Below are 20,131 nucleotides of genomic sequence, written 5' to 3'. Positions count from 1 at the left end.
TATTTAGATTTAATTTCTTCGGATACTGGTCTCTATACTTGCACTGCAAGCTCAGAGAGTGGAGAAACAAGTTGGTCAGCTTCACTGTCTGTTGAAGATCCAAAAAATCCTAATGTCATATTCCATAAGACTCCTGATCCATCCACATTTCCTGATCCTCCAACTCGTCCTAAAATAGTGGATCGTCGCTCAACTTCAATTACAATATCATGGAGAAGAAGTCCCAACACAGGAGAATCTCCCCTAATGGGCTACACTCTTGAGTATTTTAGTAGTGATTTAGAGACGGGCTGGGTTGTTGCTGCTAATCGAATTACTTCTGAAACCTATACGATTAACAATTTAAAACCAGATACTTCATACATGTTTCTCGTTCGGGCTGAAAATTCTCATGGAATGAGTCCTCCTACACGAGTTTCTGAGCGTGTTCGTACTCTCCAGTCCTTGAGTGAAAATGATGGTATCAATATTCATGAGGTTTCAAACGCACTCATGAGTAAAGTTGTTCAGCTTACCTCAATAGAAGCAATTAGTTCCACTACAATTCGTGTTTCATGGAGTATACTGCCAGAGTCTATGTCATATGTTGAAGGGTTTTTTGTCCGATATCGGGACATGTCTGGAGGATCTCAAAAATTTAATATGAAAACGGTAATGCTTGAGACGGATGGTATAGTAAATCATGTAATTACTAATCTTAGAAAATATACTGAGTATGAGGTGTTTTTGATGCCTTTCTACAAGAAAATTGAAGGACAACCTTCCAATTCATTGCATGTTCAAACCATGGAAGATGTGCCTTCAGCTCCTCCAAGTGATCTCCTAATTGAGCCCATGAATAGTACGAGTGCCATCATTCGATGGTCTCCACCACCTCCTCAACATCGAAATGGGGTTCTACTTGGATATCAAATCCATGTTAAAGGAAATGGGTCGACTTTTCATTCCAATATAACGACGCTCAATGCGACTACTACATCATATATTCTCAGTAACTTGACTCTACACCAAAAGTATAGTGTTAGAGCTGTGGCAAGGACAAAGATCGGGCTAGGACCTTTCTCTCAGCCATCATTTTTTGTTATGGACCCTACAAATATAAAGTATGCTATAATTACTCATCCAAATGAAGGAAATATAAATGGAAATATCATGTCCGAGCCTTGGTTTATCGGACTCCTAACTGCGGTTTTTGTTGCGATATCTGGAACGTTTGTTGGAATAATAATCTATAGAAAAAAGTTTAACTCAACAAAATCATTGAGTCAAAATACTGTTGCCTCTCGACATTATGAGGACATTACAAAAATAGCAATTAACCCAGATGGCTCTCGAGGAACTGTTTGGATAAATGATGACTGGAAATGTGGAACAAAGTCTACTGGGATATATGATGAAGCAGAAACAAATCAACGATACTTCAGACCTAGTGACAATAACAATACAGATTTGTATGCTGAAGTTGGGGAGCCTAATGGTTTTTCTACTTTTGGAGGGAATCATAGAATAACTGAACCTAGTCCTTATGCCACTACAACTTTAGCTGTTATGCAAAATAAAGTGAGAAAAATGGTAAGTTTTATAAAACTTTTGTCCCTCTTAATTATGTATTAATTTTATTTTATATAGAATGGTAATACGTTCATCTCATTACCTCAGTGTGAACAGCCCAGTAATGCATTAACAAGTAGCTCTAGTGGCGGAGAGTCATCTTCGTATCTACTTAATTCAAGAGATCAGCTCATGTTGTCACCTTCGAACGTGCCCAATTGGTCTGACATTTTACCCCCACCCCCGGAACAGCCCCCTCCTCCACTCTATAACAGGGAATCTCGATCTCCAAGAATGAGTCATAATAACACAGTATCAAGCTCATCGTCAGCATCAACTACTTCTTCATCAAGAAGAGTAAGTATTTTGTGTCTAATTCGTATATAAGTAATTTTTGAATTGTTTTTATTTTGAAAGCAAATGCAAAATATGTCTGGAAGAAGTGCTAGTTCGTCTCGATCTTCAGCACCTCGTTTTCATCCCCCTTCCTCTAGTCCCGCTATTGATAAACGATCGATTGTTCAACAGTTCCAACAGCACAGTAGCCCTTATGGAACTACAGAAATATATGAAAATCCTTCAGAGTTTTATAGCTCAATTGGTGAGCTTAGAAAGTCTCCTCAGGCAATGAGGCCTCATTTTTTTATGATGGATGGAGCCAAAGGTACAGGTCCTCAACTGATGGTTGGCTATCGTAAGTAGTCTAGTAGCAATTGCACATAGTTTGATAGAACACTTACGAATAATCATAACTTTGTTTTATTAAGATCAAGATGTCAATGAAAATTCCTCAAATAGAGCTTATGGAGAATCGGGAGGAGGTGGAGAAGAGTCAGGGGAGGAGGATTCTGCTTCTTCGACTCACAGAAATCGGAGCTTTGGTAAAATAGCTCTCTCGTCATTTAATAGTCCTGCAACTAGTCACAAAAATCCCAGACCTTCGAAAGTATCCTTGAGTCCTGAACCGTTGAAAAAGAGAATCTCAAATCCTTAGTAATCTTTAATATACACCTATTATTATATGTTATAGTTTCTTCCTGCTGTATTCCTCCTTATAAAACTCAACTCATGCATATCCCGTTTTATCATCCATCAGTTTATATTATATAAATAATAAATATATAATTTCTGTTGTTTCGTAGTTTTTTTAAATTATTATTATTTTTTAGATATTTCTAATTTACTCAAAATATATCCATGTAATAATTACCATAGCTATCTCCCCCATCCCCAATTTTACTCATTTTATACTATACCATTTTGAATGTATGTATGTAAAAGCCTCAGTAAAATTAAATTTAATGGCTTTTCATCATCCTTACATATTATATACACAAATAATAATTAATTAATTGATCCTATGAATTATCTACATGAAAACGACAAACCCTGACTGTGATATTATATCAATTACTCTTTATTATACATAATTATAATTCATCATTTCGTTAAAATTTACTATGTTAAACAATACAAGCGTTTTTTTTAAAGTAAAATAATAAAAATATGTTACCAATACATAAACTACGGTGTTTTTATTTTATTTTTTGTCCAGATAAATTTAAAGCTCTTATACAACTTAACAAATTGTATCTTTTTTCTAATCCCATTGCTTTCTCTTACTCCTACGTATGCTTAATGGAACGTTGTGTTTTTAGTTTAGGAATAATGGATATACAACTCTACAAAAAATGCTTGTCATTCTTTGTGAAACACTGCTTTAATTTTTATGTATAGCCTTTAGTATAGTATAATTTATTTCAGCATATTTTGACAAAAAAAAGTGTTCTTAAAAAATATACAGTAAGCACAGTTTCGAAATTTTAAGTATGAATTAAATATTTTAAGAAAAAAGAACAAATTTTAAGCTATGTCTTTGTATGTTACTATGTGTATGGCCTTATAAAAAGAGAGAAAATAGAATTGATAAGATTGCTATTATAATCAAGTTTCATGATTCCAAACCTTTAGGTATTTTGTTGCGCATCATTTATTATTAAATATAGCTTATCTTCACTATGAAAACATCAAATACTGAATTCCCTATAGGTCTAAAACACTAGGAAAACGGGATTTCGGAAGACAAAAACTCAATCCTAACACTCTTTTATTTATATATTTTTATTTGTTGATTTTTATCCTCCATTATTAATGCTAGAATCTTTTGAAAGGCCTGTTCACTAATGCGAACAAAAAGAGGCTTTTGGATCTATTTTTTAATGATCTGTTTGTAATAAAAGATAAAACATAATAAAAAAAGCAAATAAGTTTTCTTTCTTCCATCAGTGAACCAACCAATCTTAAAGAAGAAATGTTTTTCTTTCATAGCAATAAAAAATATATTACATATATTTAGATTATTGAAAGTCTTATAATATAATACTTGATATAGAAGTTTTCAAGCTATGAGTGTAAGTTTTTTGTATACTACTTCAAATGGAATTGAGTAATCCATTTTCTTCACAATCATTCTTTTTTTAACATTATTTATACTTTTTTTGTCCCTTTTAATCATTACAGGGGGATACATAGTGTCATATGTGCTCGTGTGCTAGCAGAAATAGCCGAAAAAATGACGTGGTAACCATAACAATTTGATTTTTTTTTTAAAGAGAGCAGCCGAGCTTTCATGCCGTTTTATTATATTACCTGCAACCTAACGTTAGAGGAAGAAAATAAGCAAAAATCCAACAAGGGAATCGACGTAGTGTATGGACAATGCGCTCGGGAGAAATAATGCTCTTGTACTCAATGTGCGTAGGATCAAGCCTAAGTTATTCCTAGAGAATGAAATATCCTACTATATGTATTAAAATAGAAATTTATGTTTGTTTTTGATATTCCTAATTTTTTTAAAACTAAATTCAAGAGTTTTGTAAAGAAAAAAAAATAGCTTGGACATCACACAATATTTTAGGTTATATGGAGCAAATTTATTAGTAGAATGTTAATTATACTTAAGCTGTGCAGCTTCATTTAACCAATTAAAGGAAACTTTAAAAAAATCCATCATCGTATCTATCAATGAACATAAAAAATGGCCTGAAAATTCAAAAAAAAAATCAAGAATTAGGAAAATAAAAAAACAATAATCACATTACCAAATATAAAAAATATTGCACTCGTCTAAGGTAACAACATTATTAATAACTACTAGTTACAGTAGTCAAAATCATTCTTTCTAGCTTGAATTTTTTTTGAAAGGGATAATAATACAATTTCTACAAATAATTGGTTGTATACATTTTTAATTTTTGTCTACATAATTAATCAATTGATCATTAAATAGTTGACTAAAAAGTTTTAATTCATAGGAATTTACTTAAAATGTTGTGTAATATAAAAATAATAATGAGGCTTTCCTATGTAAATGAAAAAGAAAATATGGTTTGAATTACAATGGAGTGCTTTACAAATAAAAGTACATATTGTATATGTATGTGTACATTGAGAGCGGAATAATAATTAATTAGTTTCATTTTGGATCCCCCTCTTACTTTCTTCTTTCTCTCTCCTTTACTAATAATAATCTGGGCCCTTTTATAAAGAAAATAAATTTGGAGAATGTACATTAGAGTGTCCTGTTTTTGGATTCATATTTTTTTTTCTCGCGTAAATACCTTTTCCGCTTGTCACAATCAAAAAACTGACTTTAGCCTAGTTTGAGGCCCCTAAGACCATTCACTTTTATTTAAATTGATTTTTTGGATCAAAATTGCCCATTCTAGGGCCTCTTGTACCGTTTCAAATAAATGCTATGAGTCAAAAATTGTATTTTTTTAAATTTTTTAGTATTTGGTTTAAATAATTATCAAATAAAGTTCATCAAAAATTCTTAAGAAATTGTCTTTGATAAGAAAAATCTAGGAACCAAATATTATGCTTCCTTTGGGGGAAATGCCTAAAAGTTTTGCGGTGATGAAAAGGTTAAGAATCACTGGTCTAATGAATAATGTTGGATGTGTAGTAACAGAGATAAAAAGGAGAAATATAGCCGAATTGAACCTTTGTTGAAGTGATAGTTGTTGAATAAAGAGGAGACCTCATTGTTTTAAAAATTGAAACGACCTATTCTATGCCAAAAACGGAGTAATACGGCCAAATGGGAGAGTTGAATGAGCATAATATTGTGTATGTATTGGGTTTATCTAATGAGATCCTGTTTCACCGCGATTTCTCAAGGAACTTCCAGGGAAATATTTTTTTCCCTGAAGAACTCCCTTAATTATTTATTTTCTAATATAAGTATTTTATATATATAATTTGTAAAAAGTTTTGTCCATTTTTCCGTACAAATTTCATCATTTTGTTGTTATGGATCAGATCGGGTTACAAAGGTATAAAAGGCTGGACCGCAGGCTCTAAAAAAACAACCAGTGACCTTTTAGTGATAATGATCCAATTAAAAAATTTGAAAATTGATAGTTTATGCATAAATCAACTTTAACTAATTGTTAGAAATTTGTTTGATAGAACAAGGAAACTGAGCACAATTTAAAACCTCTCAAATTATTAATAACAATAATTTTTATTGAAAGATAAAACACTATAAAATATAAAAAGTAAATTTTTTGTTTCAATAGGGTGGATGGAAAAGAGTCCGACCTCAACGTGAAGATAGAACATTGCTGGCAGAAATGTATAGAGTTACAAGGAGACTATGTTCAAAGATAAATTAAAAATTCAGAATGTTTCCCAATAACAAAACTCAAATCAACTCACTCAAACGACTGTTACATAAGAACAACGCGTTCAAAATGGCTAAAATTCGCAGAGTAACTGTCAACTGATGGTATATAGATGTGTTTAAATTTTGTTTACGGGTGCTACCATCTTCACGTTGAAGTAAGAAACTTTTTATAACATCCTCGTATAGCATATTTTTATGCACATAAGAATGACCCATTTTTAGGCTTAATATCCTCTTCCTGGTAAATAATATTTTATACTATTGGATACAATCAAAAAGCTGAATTAGGGAAATTTTGAGCCCTCACAGATGATTTTTATCGTTGTAACGGCTACTTTAGTAATGAAAAAAATCTAATTTTTGTGTTAAAATTGGTTATTTTTTAACTTCTTCTAACACCGTTCCAAATAATATGCTATACGAGGGTGGTCTGAAAAGTTTCCTACTTCAACGTGAAAATGGCAGCACTCGTAAACAAAGACTAGTCCCATCTATCTACCATCTGTTGATACATACTTACCGAAGTTTAGACGTTATGGCCACGAAGTTGTTATTCAACAGTCGTTTGAGTGAGTTGATTTGTGTGCTTTTGTAAATTTTTGGGGATTTTGAACCTCAAAAACGGTTCATTCTAATGTGCATGTTATTATATTGGTATATTATTACTTATTTGAAAGAGAAGGGACTAACAATTAATCCTTATAGAGGGATCCAAAGAGAACGTCATTGCAAGAGAGAGCGAACAAGAGGAAGGAGGAGGGGGGAGATTGCCTCCCCCTCCTCCATAAAAATACGTAGGTATACACTATCCATGTATAATAATATGTATAATATGGAAAGGGGGGCTTTTCGATTACCTATACCTACATAGAAGAAAAAGTAATAGTAAAAGTTTTTTTTTTCTTCTAAATGAGAGGAACATTTTCTCCCTCTTTAGACAAACATAAGACATTCAGGTCTGGGATTCTTTACTACTACCCTTCTTTCTTTTTTTCTTCATCATCCCAAATATCAAATATCACTTTGAACCCTTTGCAGGAAGGGAAAAAAATTAACTATTTACGTCTATATTATGTATATGATATCAAACAGAGCTCTCCCTATACATGTACATATATAAATATTTGAAATTTGTAAGTTTAAAAGGCTGGCTCTTATAGAGTTACTTTTTCATTTTAATAGTTTTCCTAGAAGAAAAACAATAATATGTAATCATGAAATTGATTTTTGAAAGTAATTCCATGGAGATATGAAATCGATAGATTTTGTAAATAACATTCCATCAACTTTTATTCTATCACAAAGTGTGTTTGCGTTCGTTTATTTTTAATTTTGACACTTTTTATGAGTTCTTACAGTTCATGTGGTCTATAAATTATAAAAATATGTATTAAATTGTTTAATCTTTTAGTTGAAGTTACAAATAACAATACAAATAATTATAAATGTACTACTGTTTCCACACTCAAGTGGCCTTTACCACACCTAAAATGGCCTTTAATACACCAAAAGTTGTCTGAAAGGCCATCAAGTTTGCGTAAATCTGTTTTTTGATTATACACACTAGTAAAATATGATTTTTTTTTGCAGGAGAAATTTACAAAGAACATAAAAGTCTCGTGAAAATTGTGTAAGGCTTCAATTAGAGGCTTAAATATATTAGGAGTCGACCTATATGGATATATTAGAGATGAAACCCCCATTACTAATTAATCAAAATAATCTTTTAAAATCCAGTAATAATTATTCCAAAAAAGTTTGCACATTGATATCATTCGTATTTATACTCACGTTCATAGCAGTAAACATACTCATTTGGCAAGATTTTGATATAACTTATAACTTTTTCTATAATAGATTTTAACCTGTAGATTCATTGTTATATAAAGTAAAGCACATATGCTACGTTTTATTAATGGCTGGAAGGTAATGCTTGGGATTTTATGCAATTTATTGTCTCTTTAGACCAGGAATTGGGAACCCGTGGCTCGAGAACCAGATGTGGCTCTTTTGATGACTGCACCTAGCTCGCAGACCAATCTTTAATAAAAAAATGACAATGATAAAGATATTGTAAGAAGGCTTCTATCTTCAGTATGGCACAACATTATAGTTTTAATTTCCTACAGCGTGAATGAACGGCGAATGCAGAACATATGTTAGTGGATGCGGGGGGTTGTCTATCTGTTAGAGTGAGAGAAAAATAGAGCCGTTGTATAGGAGAGAGGTTGGATTTGCAGAGAGAAGGAGGGTTAAAGTGTCCTTTCAACAAGTAGTGTTTTCATTTGAAAAAAAGCTAGTACTCTTCATTGCCGACATCGAAATAGGTCGTTAACCACACTTGGGAAAACTGGGAGAGTTTAAAGATACATGAACAATAAGTGACCCTGCTTAACATCTTGATCTTCAGCAGCTAGTGCGCTTCACATGTAATTTCCGGCAGTCATTCTATGGGTCCTTTACATGATTTTGTGAGCGCACTCATCTTTTTAAGTTCCTGACGCATCCACACGAGTGTGAAGTGGACTACGCTGACCTGAGGTACATCCCCGGTGTCTCTATTAGACATTTTGAGCTATAAATTTCTGACCTGCAGGTCTCTTACATGTGGGTAAATAAGTTCAAGTTGTTGATTGAAGATTTGGAAAGCCTTGCAGGACAAAGCAGAGTTTGCAAGAAAACACAAGTGAGAAACGAAGAAACTTTAACTCTGATTGCCAAAACTTGGAACGCTCTGATTGTCACATACCAAAGTCTGCAGCGTGCAAGTATTGCTGTACTCACAATGTTTGGCTCTATTTATACATGTGAGCAGTCTTTCTCATATCTAAAGAACATTAAGACTAACCTACTATCACATTTAACGGATCGAAGTCTCAACATCTGCATGAAGCTTAACCTTACTGCCTATCAACCAGAATACAAAGCCATCAGCAGGACCATACAGCAACAGATGTTGCATTCATTGTAAAAAGTACTTTATTAAAAAGAATTCAAAGTCTTATTATAATTTAAAAGTATTGGTCTTATATAAAATGGACAGATTGACTTACATTTAGTGTTGAACATGTTCTATATGTCTCGCCCAGAATTATATTTCAAATTATGAGGCGTTCATGGCTCCCTCAACCAAAAATGTTTCCGACCCCTGCTTTGAACTATAAATGATCTTATAATGTTAGAAAAATTATAACAGTTAAAATTAATTTCATATATCTTAAGTTATGTTAATCATGATCAGAGAGAAATAAATTTATTAAGAGTTTGAAAATAATTGAACTTTCAAAAATGGGTGATTGTTTCTTCCTTGTCTGTGTTGTCAAAAGTTGAGTTATTAAAATATATTTTATTTCATTTTTTATGTAAATAAATTGTTGTATTGAATAGTAATTATTTTAGTGCAAGAAATAGTGGTAATGGTGACTAATTTTGACCCAACAAACTTTTGAAGAAAACTATAGCTGGATACCCTTTTTGTTTGAAAGGGTGTGTTCGTGATTGTTTTTATCTTGTAAAAGATGAAAATGACCATTATAATCTGAAAATATCGGTTTTTAGGCCTACAATTTGCTTTAATTAAAAATATTTTGACCGTCATATAAATGATTTAGTCATATCAATCACCATGAAAGATCTAAATAAATAAAAACATATAACATATAACTTGTGTATTCATGTTTTCAGATTTTAAAGTAAACATTTTTGCTATTTTCTTTACCTTTTTCTTAGTCCGAGAAAATGCCTTGTAGGTTCAAAAAATGATCAAAAAATGCTTCATTTTTTATCACAATAAAAAACTTATTTTTACGAGAACTTTAAAAAAAAAATATGTATTAAAGCTATATAAGATGTGTAACTTGAAGAAATATTTTCGAATATGTTTATTTAGCTATCAAGGTTTATAGAAATGTTATTGTTCACGGTAAACCACAAATAAATAAATTTTAAGTAATAAAGGTTATTTCAATGTTTCTCGAGGTAAAAACAGCCAGAATCAACCCATTTTAATTTAAAGTCAAATATTTGTTGACTAGTGTTATCTGCTATGATTAAATTACCTATAATTCACCAATTTAATCAAATCTCAGATATATTGGTGTAGTTGAAATACGTATTTACAAGAACCAATCCAAGTTTAAGAAGTTAGAAATTTGACAATTTTTTTATAAAAAATAAAATTCGTACATTCTAAACCAGAAAATGAAACAAAAATCTTATCTGTTTAAAAAAAAAAAATAATGAAAAAAGTACTTTTTTTTTGTTCTTGACTTCCACAAGACATTTTTCATATTAACATTAATAAATTTGAACCTGTGGACGACTAATAAAATAATTCACACTTCATAAATGACTAAAAGTAGGAAATTTTTTACTCACAAATTAGAGTTTATTTCCCACAGGAATTAAATCATTTCATGGCTATACAACAGCTTGCTTGTTTTTTTAGTTTTTTAAATAAAAATGAAATGATAGGATTATGACTTTATCTTAATATCTATTGAATTTCAATAATATAGGTATACAACAAATATATTTTTTAAAGTCTATTAAATAGTTTTCTTTTAAATATCTAAAGAATTTCTTATATGTTATCAATAATAAACGATTATTTAAATAAAAATATTTATGTTTATCAGCACTGAAGGTGGTTTACCCCATCCAACATGCATGACACGTAATATGTATCTTAAATCTCAACAGTGCTACATTTTAAAATAAGGAGCTTTTGTGATTTAAAATGTGCTTTGTTTGGGAAAAAGGAAATATCACGATGAATTAAATTTTGGATGCATAAAAATTAGGAGCTTGACATTTTATCTCCTTTAAAAAAATTAAAATAAAATCACAGAACCTCTCTATTTTGTGAGGGGAAGTTGTTGAGATTTGAAGATTAAAATATGCAATACTCTTGGATAAAAATTGCGTGTTCATGCACTACAGATGCGGTAACCCACATAAAGTATAAAAAATAAATATGTACAATACATGTGTGGTGTAAAACAAAGGAAATTTTGTCAAATTAGGGGAAATAATGTTTCTGTACATTTATGTATATTGTATATACCTACTATACAACAATTACAGGCCAATTAGGGGCACAACCATTAAAGAGCCTTTCCCTCTGTTAATAATTACTGTAAACATAAATTCAAAATAAATATGGTATATACACTTATGCTTTATTAAAAGCCAATGTATGTACAAATAAGTGTTGTGAAATTAGGTGACATATATTTTTATACCTTCTTGTTAATATTCCAGTAGCCTTTAGATACAGCATATATTAGGGAAATTGTTTTTTAGGAGGATGTGCAAGTTAATCTCACTTACCTTCAAAAATAAAAGTTCGCTTAAAATTTCACATTACTGATCACGTCGTTGCTTTATTGGTCTTATTTATTTATTAATTATGCATTTTTAAAAGATTTTAGATATAATTAGGTCTTTAAAAATTATTGTCACAAATTTATTGTATTATTTTATCTAGGAATTTATAAAATACAGATATTTAGCAAACCGAGGGCTAAAATCTATTTTTTTTTATATTGGAGGGGTTCCTTGGATGTAGTGGCGGTGGTTTTTAGTAATCCCACACTACCCTTGGGATCATCGGAGGATGAAGGGCATTCAATCATATTTTAAGAGACCCTAAGCTATTTATTCCCCCCCTCCTTACAAATCCCCTTGATCCAATTCTTAGAAAAATGGATTGAATGTAAAAAATTGCAAGGAAATTTTATTGCAATAATATTACTCATACTTGAAGGTACTCCGTTGGGGGATGGAACTAACAAATATGATTATATATTTGTCATAAATAATATTATGTAAGTGATTTTATAATGTATTATTACAAAGTTTAAACAAAATACGTGAAATTTTCTGGCGGGCAATTTTCCCCGGGGTAGTTTTTCTAGCACCATGTTTATATTGTACTTTGTTGTCGCTTGTTAATTATCTTCCCCCCCCCCACACACACACAAACATTATCAGTGATATGAATTTTAATTGGTTGAATCTGAATTAGCTTTTGCTAAGTTATAGACAATTACCAACTATTATTGAATTTATAAATCCAAAGCTGGGAAGAATGTGCTAACTACCAACTGATTTTGGGCCCTTTTTATGTTTTCTTTTGGATCAAAGACTCTCAGATACAATAAACGTAGCAATGTGTATTGTATTTTTTAATAATGAATATTATTTTTTATTTTTTTGCGAATTATATTTTGATTTTTGTATGAGATTAGATTAATTGCTTTTAAAAGAAAAATAAGTGAAAGCTAATGGGGGTTTAATATTCATTCTTTCAAGTATACGTTTGTTTTTTTTTGTTCTTTTCAATTCAATATTTTTAAATTGCTTTCTTTATGCATTCAAGAAGGCTCTTGGAAAGCTTTTTTAACGCTCTCCTTCCCATCTTATTCACTTAATTTTCGCCTTTTTAATGAAACATTTTTATTATCTTTCGTTAACTTTTCTAATAAGTATTTTGATTAACTTGGCTGAGTAAAAATAAGTTAATTACTTTATGAAGAGCACTTTTTTAATAAGGAATAAAGTAATAGGGAAGTTATAATAGGAGAGAAGGGGCTCACAATAACTCACTCAAACGGAACCCATGAAAAGAATTTTAATTGGATAGGCAAGATAGTGTTATTGAAGAAATGAGAATATATTTCTTTTTATAGCGAGTTAATTATATCAATACAAAATGAATAACTATATAACATTATTTTTAGTGATGTAGTTTTCAAGATCATTCTTGGTCTCTAAATTAATATTTGTGGCCCGTCAATATAAAAGACAGCTAGAGTATTTTAAGCTAAATATAATTCAAAAACAATTGTGACGTTTCTACATATTACTGCGTTATAATGAATATATTAAAATGTTACTTGGCAAACGAACATTCATTAATTTACATTTACGACAAAAAATATGCAATATTGTTCTGTAATAAATATATAAGGCTTAAAATATGCATTGTAAGTTGGCCTTTAAAAATCATTTTTTTTTACTTTTTCTTGTATCATCCTTGCAGTTTTTCTGTTCATAATCAAATGTTAGTGGGAAAAATATTTTTTATTTTAATAAATATTAGAAATAAGGCAAAAAAAAAAAAAAAATTGATATCTAATATTTTTTCTGATAACATTAATTTAAAATACCAAGTTTGTCTGTTAGTACAAGTTAGCTTTATGCCAATACATTTATTGGTTTAAAAGTTTTATGTATTTTCAATAATCAATCTTTTTAAATATCAATTGGACTATTTAATATTTACTGTTTTATATTGTACTCAATCTACAAAACAACCATTATTTTGTCCACTCTTGTTTACACGGTAATGGTACAGTTTTAAATTTATTCTAAGCCATGGCTTACCATTAAAATTTGTCTGACCGTTGAGGAAGGTTAAATTGTTATGTCGAATAGGCTAATTTAGTTTATATATGCTGTTCAAACGGATGAGGGGTTCCAATTCATTCAAAATAAGTTCCATAGTACATGAGACAGATATGTACTATGGCATAATCATTGGATTCTGCTTTATTCCAACAAATTTATATCGACAGCCATTATATGCACATAATTTCATAAATCTAAATTTTGAATAAAATTTTCTATATGTTTAAAATATTAAAATGAATTACCAAAATCAAATGTTTTTTTTTTCAGAATTATAATATAAAAGTATTATGAAATTGAATATGTTAATAGTATAATAACAGTTATTACAGTCAAATCAGCTAATTATACATTGATAATTATCATTACAACATTTATATTGTTTATAACTCCCTCTGAAACACTATTTACATTAAACTTTTAACTGTACGACAAGTAAAAACGTCAGTAAATTATGATAAATTTAGAATTTTAGTCAAAATTTAATTTAAATATTAAAATATTGATTTTGTACGTACACAATAAGAGCCACCCTAATACAAACTGCATAAATATAGAGAGTGATGCTATGGAAATATTCCTTTGGGGTTTCAAACCCTTGACATTAGTCATAAAGAATTAAAAAATGGCGTCATTTGATAGTTGAAAATTAAATTTATTGAAAAGTGTACCTTTTGCGTTGTTCATAGCTTCATTCATCGTTTTTGAATATAGAGGTGCAAATCATTGTAATTTGTAATGAAAAATTGGCTGCTTTATTGAAAGGTGACAAACCGTTCTTGGTTTTCTGTGTATTTTCATTTTTACTTCTTGTCTTGAGAATCTGGGATAGTTTTTAATAAAAATATGAAATGTCTAGGTTTTAATGGGTTAGTCGATTTTCAGAATGTAAAATGGACACATATTTACCCAAAAAAGATATTACATACACTAATATCTATGACACTGTTTATAATTTCTTTGAACCTACATTTTATCACCACAACTTTTTAGTATGGTACAAAAATTTTATATCTGATAATATTTAATTCCTTATTTATCTTGATAGTTTCTTGTTTAGTTTTCATTCGTATATTTAGCAATTTATAATGAAGATCAACCAAACCACCGTTATTTTTTCCCCATTTTAACACGCAAAAGTCCATTTCAGAATCCTCGGTGAACTAGGGAAACATTTTATTAACTATTAGTTGAAACTCAAACAACATGTTTTAGTCTCTGTAATCACCCTCAGAATTGCTGGTGAGCTCCAAGCGGTAGCGGAAACTGTTGCAGACCCTCTGGATGTACTCGGCACTCATGTATGCCCAGTAGTGTGTACCGTAAATGTATTTTTTGAGCTATGCAAACACAAGGGCATCAAAATTTGCATAATCTTACACAAATTATGAAGTTTCTACACCAGCTGCAGATACAGGTCTGTGAATCTTGTTTCTAAAGAAAAGTTATAAAATTTAAGAATAATGTTAAGTTATTATTTCTGAATAGGTCTCAAATAGAGACAAAATCGATTAAATGTTACTGATCCTCTTAACTTCTATGTTTTATTGTGTTTTTGAGTAAAGTCCGTCTTATTTAAAATCTTGTTTTAATCAATGACCAGAATACTGAATTTTTGACAGAAAGTAATACAAAATCAGCCAAAACTGGAGAAGCAACAGCAGATTATTATTTAATAAAATAAAGTATAATAAAAAAAAGTTACAGATCGATTTTGATCAACTTGGTAGTAACATTATATATGGTCAAAGTAAAAGTCTATACATTTTCTAGAGGTCAAGGTCACACCAAAAAATGACCATAGGTGGAGGTTTTGTGCTCTACCAAATGTCCATTCTTGTTTTAATCATAAAACAACTCTCAAAATTAATTTTTGTATTATTTTAGACATTCGGTTTAAATCTATCAAGACATAAATTTTAACAAAAATTTGAAGAGCTGTAGAGCCATCCAAACAATGGAAATTTTTTTTTTTACTATTTTCATAATTTGTGTAAAATTATGGAAATTTGGATGCCCTTGTGTTTGTATAGCTAAAAAAATACAATAACAGGACACCCTCATGCCCAAGCATTGTTGAATGGAGTCTCAAGGGCGTGGTTACAGTTATGGCGTCTCTTCTTGGACTTGGCTTAGTGGTGACCAGAAGGCCCTTGCCGAGAATTATATTTTGTCCTGGAGCCACACTTGAATTTTCTTTGCGTTGTGAGAAGGTGTTCCATCTTGTTGGAATACCCTGGGAGAATTCCCAACGATGGAATTGATTCATGGGAGAACTTTGGTGTCCAGAAGTTTGACGTATTCATCAGCATTCAGCCTTTATTACTAAAGGAACTACGCAGGAGCCATGGCCTTCCCGTTGGATGCAACCAGTCCTAACATCATCACTGAAGCAGGGTATTTGTTGACGGAGACATATCGGTGCTCCTTTGCTACATCCCTACATGCCACTATTTAATCATTCTGCCTGTTGGTTAATGGGCTTCACATCATAAAATACTTTTCTCTGCAGTTCTATCAACAGAGACCGCGGAATACGCAGCAGATACTTTACTCCTTCCTTTTTTAGCGGCCTGGACAATGCTGATAGGGATATGTTCATCTTCCTAGCCAGGTTAGAAAAGTAGGAATGAAGGCCAACTTAAGGCAATTATGGACACGGAGGATTTCCTGACTACTCCTTGATAGTGTTTAAGGCCCTTGCCGAACTTCAACCGCATGGAGACATTGTAAATCGTCTTCCTCTATGTTCCAGTCTGTTTTTTATGTGTTCAACAACATTGTCCTTTGGAACATCGTAAAACAAATGTATATTAACCTCTCAAAATTTGTATAAAAGGGATGAGGAAATAAAAACGGTTAACCTGGTAATGAATTTAATAAACTGTTTTGCTTAAGAGTCGTACTTTTCATTTCCTTTAGATTTCTCAGATAATTGTTTTTTTATGTGAGGACTAAAGCATACAGCGTTAGTTACAAAATGATAATGTTTTAGTTATTATTTTATAAAACACACACAACCTCATCCAAACTGATGGATACTAATTTCTTTCCCAAAATTCGCCTAAAGTAATTAATATTTCATAGATATTTGTATTAAAAATAATGTTCTTACAATATAAAATTCCAATTATATCTTATTGAAACTCCAAACTTATATTGTTATGATTATTTAAAAGTTATAGGTCAATTTTTAGTGGAACATCGATAAAAGGGGCAAATTAGAATTTTGAAATCATTAATCTACTTTGCTAAATCTTTATTGCCCTATTTCCCTTTTGCACTTTCAATTTTTGTTAGATAAACTCTACCCTTTTGTCTGATTGCGACACTTTTGTGCATCACTCGCCTAGTAGGACTGAGGATGCTGTTGATCTCTGTCCTATTCATTCACGAAACCTCTTCATCTTCTTTCATACGAAATACGAATAACTGCGTGAAAAGACAAATTCATTCACAGTGATTTGGGCGGATCTTTCGTACGAAGCATTCGGATATATAGATCTGCATCGATCCGTCCTTCCCATTTCCTAGGAAATTACATCTTTTCCATTCGGATATCCCATCTACACTCCTTCAGATCTTCTCTTCCACTTCATGTTCAAGGGATATCCCCTCTTTAGAACTCACTCGATAAATCTCATCTCCTTTAATGGAAGGAGCATTCGCTGTGCAGATCCTTATTCACTTGAAGAAGAAGGCGGTGTTAAGGGAGACATATCCGTGCCTCTGACTGACACCGTCTCCGGAAGAAATAGAGTTAAAAATCAATACAATTAATTTTTTTCAATATCTGATCCTTTATTACCTTTTTAAGTTTTGTCAGGCTCTTATCCTCGGTCATGTCAAAAATGTCAACCCTCAGAATCTGTATCCTTACCGACCAAGGACTGAATTACGAATAAAATGGAAGATCTGATATCGTTTTGGATCAAAATCTTTTAAGAGAATATGAATATATTTCATTCATATATGACTCTTAGATACGTAGTGACAAATTATCAAGTTGAATAGGGTTTTATGTGTGACAGTAATTTCAAAGAGTTTTAAAGAAAGGTACCAAACATTTCTTCCTACCATTGTCAATATAATTTTATTGAGGAATAATTACTTTATACCTAAGTAAAGGTAATGACAACAGACACCAACATCAATCAAGAATTTATCTTCATACAATTTTTAGAAATATTGATGTTATGTTTATCAGAGACCTCTGATCTCTTGTGCAATGGAAGCACCTATCGATGTTTAATTATTTATTTTGAATTTCTTACTCTTAACTCATACTTCTTTTCAATTTTACAATTATATTTTTCTTCATAGAATGGGAATATTTAATATATGTATGATGATATCCAGATGATCTTTTTAAATTTATTTCTTTATATTGAAATTCAATTAAATTTATTTATTTAATCTATATTTTTATAAGTTCGAATTATAATTAATTACAAATTACTTTATTTAAGTTTATTTGAACACTTGTTTTGATATTATAATATTGCCAAAGATTGATCTCGTTGTTATTTTTTATTTCCGCACTATGCATACCATTTTATAATTTAGGAAGATGAATTGCATTAGGAAAGTGATAATGAGGATTCCAACAGTTTTTCAAATATTCGATTTGAAATTGATAAGACTATTTTTAAGCCTAAGATTAAGAGTGACAATGATAAATAACAAATAAATAATAAAAATCCTTTCAAAAAAAAAATATTTACTAGAATATTTGACTTATACTGGGGTTATTTATTTCATAATTCAAAAATTATATTAATTACAGGTACAACTATAAATTATGTTATGGTTTAAATATCTAGGAAAATATAAAATAGTCCAATTTTTGTGCATTATACGTGAAAAATTATTGTTTTATTTTTTATACATAGAGGTATGTTGTTCCAAAATAAGTACTAATAAGAACCTTTGAAACATCAGAATGAAATCTCAAGTTACTCCAAGGCATATATCCATCTCCTTCAACTAAATGAGAAACCAGACAGTTTAAGTTGACATATTCTGATACCAAATTTTATTTTATTCTTAGAATCTACTTTAGCTCATTTTGAAAGTCTTAGTTACTTTTTAATACTGTACAACTCAAACCAAAAGTGGATACTTTGTCACGATTATCTATTTCCTAGACTTGCAACATGACATGATCACACAATAAAAAACTCAAATATTGACTTGAACTCAAAAGTTAAGACTCTTAACTCGACTTGGACACGAAAGTAATGTCAATTATTTCACTGGATATAACTTCAGGTCCTCTTAAAAAATATCTTTTATTTTCTGGGGACTCTATAAAAATATTCATTCATTTGGATTGGTAAGCAAAGACTGGAGACTCGACTCGAACTTACAGTATAAGGACTTTTGCCGACCATTGCCTGACATCGATTTTATTTAATTTTCTATCTACTCTGTGACATTTTCTCAATCAGATCTTCATATTTATTTTTCTATCCAATCTTTGATTTTCTAAGTCAATTAAATGATAAGGCAGAGTAAAAATTAGCCAATCAGGTGATAGGCAAAGAAACAATCCTTTCCCATTTGCATCTCTGCCTGATTGCCTTAAAGAACTCGAAGATATGGTATGAGTTTCCTTTTTCCTTTCACGAACTCCGTTACAAAAGGGATGTTCACAAACAAAGTGTCAAAAATAAAGAACAACCAAAATTAATTTTTATTATTTAAGATAACGAAGATAATATAAAAATTAATCAATTTACCTCTCCTGCCTAAAACCAACAATAATTGGACCAAATGCCCTTATTATAGTAAGTGACAGTATGGTCACCCGGCCACAGTATATAGCCCCGAGTGGTATATTAAAGTTTGAATAATTTGGATATTAAACTTCAACAAAGTACAATTTAGTAAATTAATAATAGCAACAAAAATAATACTATAAATATAAGTGGGTCTGAGCTCTCTTAAATATTAATTTAGGGCCCCTTAGAAGCAATAATGGCTTCCATGCGGCGGAGGAATGCCTGGTACCCACTGTAGAAGTAGTACTCTGTCATAACTTCCCAATACTAGCTGACAGTGACTTTTAAGGGCTCGGTGTTGGGATGACAGACACTGCAGGCCTTCCCTTCGATATGCACCCGAAAGGTGTAATTGAGGGAGGACTCATTCAAATGAATCTTGCAACGGAGTAGATGAGTTTTTTTATTGCTTGTGTCAAAAGTGGCCTGTCCAACGTCACAAGTCTCTTTCCAGACATTTTGTATAGCTCTCCAGACAGTCTAGTCTAATATCCTGTGATCTCTGGCATGGGCTCTCATGAACATGAGATGATTGGCCTGGGATGTTTTCTTTCACTCCTCTGGGTCCAGTTTGGTCTTTTTGACAGAGCCTTTCTTCACTTATAATGTTTTGGACTTGCTGACGGCGCAGACGGTGGTCTTCGAGACAGCCAATTGTTGGAGTGCGAGAATGGAAATTTGTCGATCACGTTCA

The 20,131-nt window shown here is 31.1% G+C and overlaps 1 protein-coding gene across 1 annotated transcript in view; it reads left to right on the top strand.

The window, feature by feature from the left end:
• The window catches only part of LOC121113724 (roundabout homolog 2), a 191,652-nt gene extending 188,577 nt beyond the window's left edge, over window positions 1–3,075 (top strand). The window contains exons 7-10 of the mRNA XM_040707576.2: window positions 8–1,572; window positions 1,630–1,908; window positions 1,969–2,245; window positions 2,319–3,075. Coding sequence (XP_040563510.2) covers window positions 8–1,572; window positions 1,630–1,908; window positions 1,969–2,245; window positions 2,319–2,545 — 2,348 coding nt within the window. The 3' untranslated portion in view covers window positions 2,546–3,075. The remainder of the gene's footprint in view (window positions 1–7; window positions 1,573–1,629; window positions 1,909–1,968; window positions 2,246–2,318) is intronic.
• Window positions 3,076–20,131: the final 17,056 nt, after the last annotated feature.

The sequence above is a fragment of the Lepeophtheirus salmonis genome, chromosome 2 (assembly GCF_016086655.4).
Source record: "Lepeophtheirus salmonis chromosome 2, UVic_Lsal_1.4, whole genome shotgun sequence".
Lineage (NCBI taxonomy): Eukaryota > Metazoa > Arthropoda > Copepoda > Siphonostomatoida > Caligidae > Lepeophtheirus > Lepeophtheirus salmonis.
Note: the sequence above shows the minus strand (reverse complement) of the source record. Positions and strands in the feature narration are given on the sequence as shown.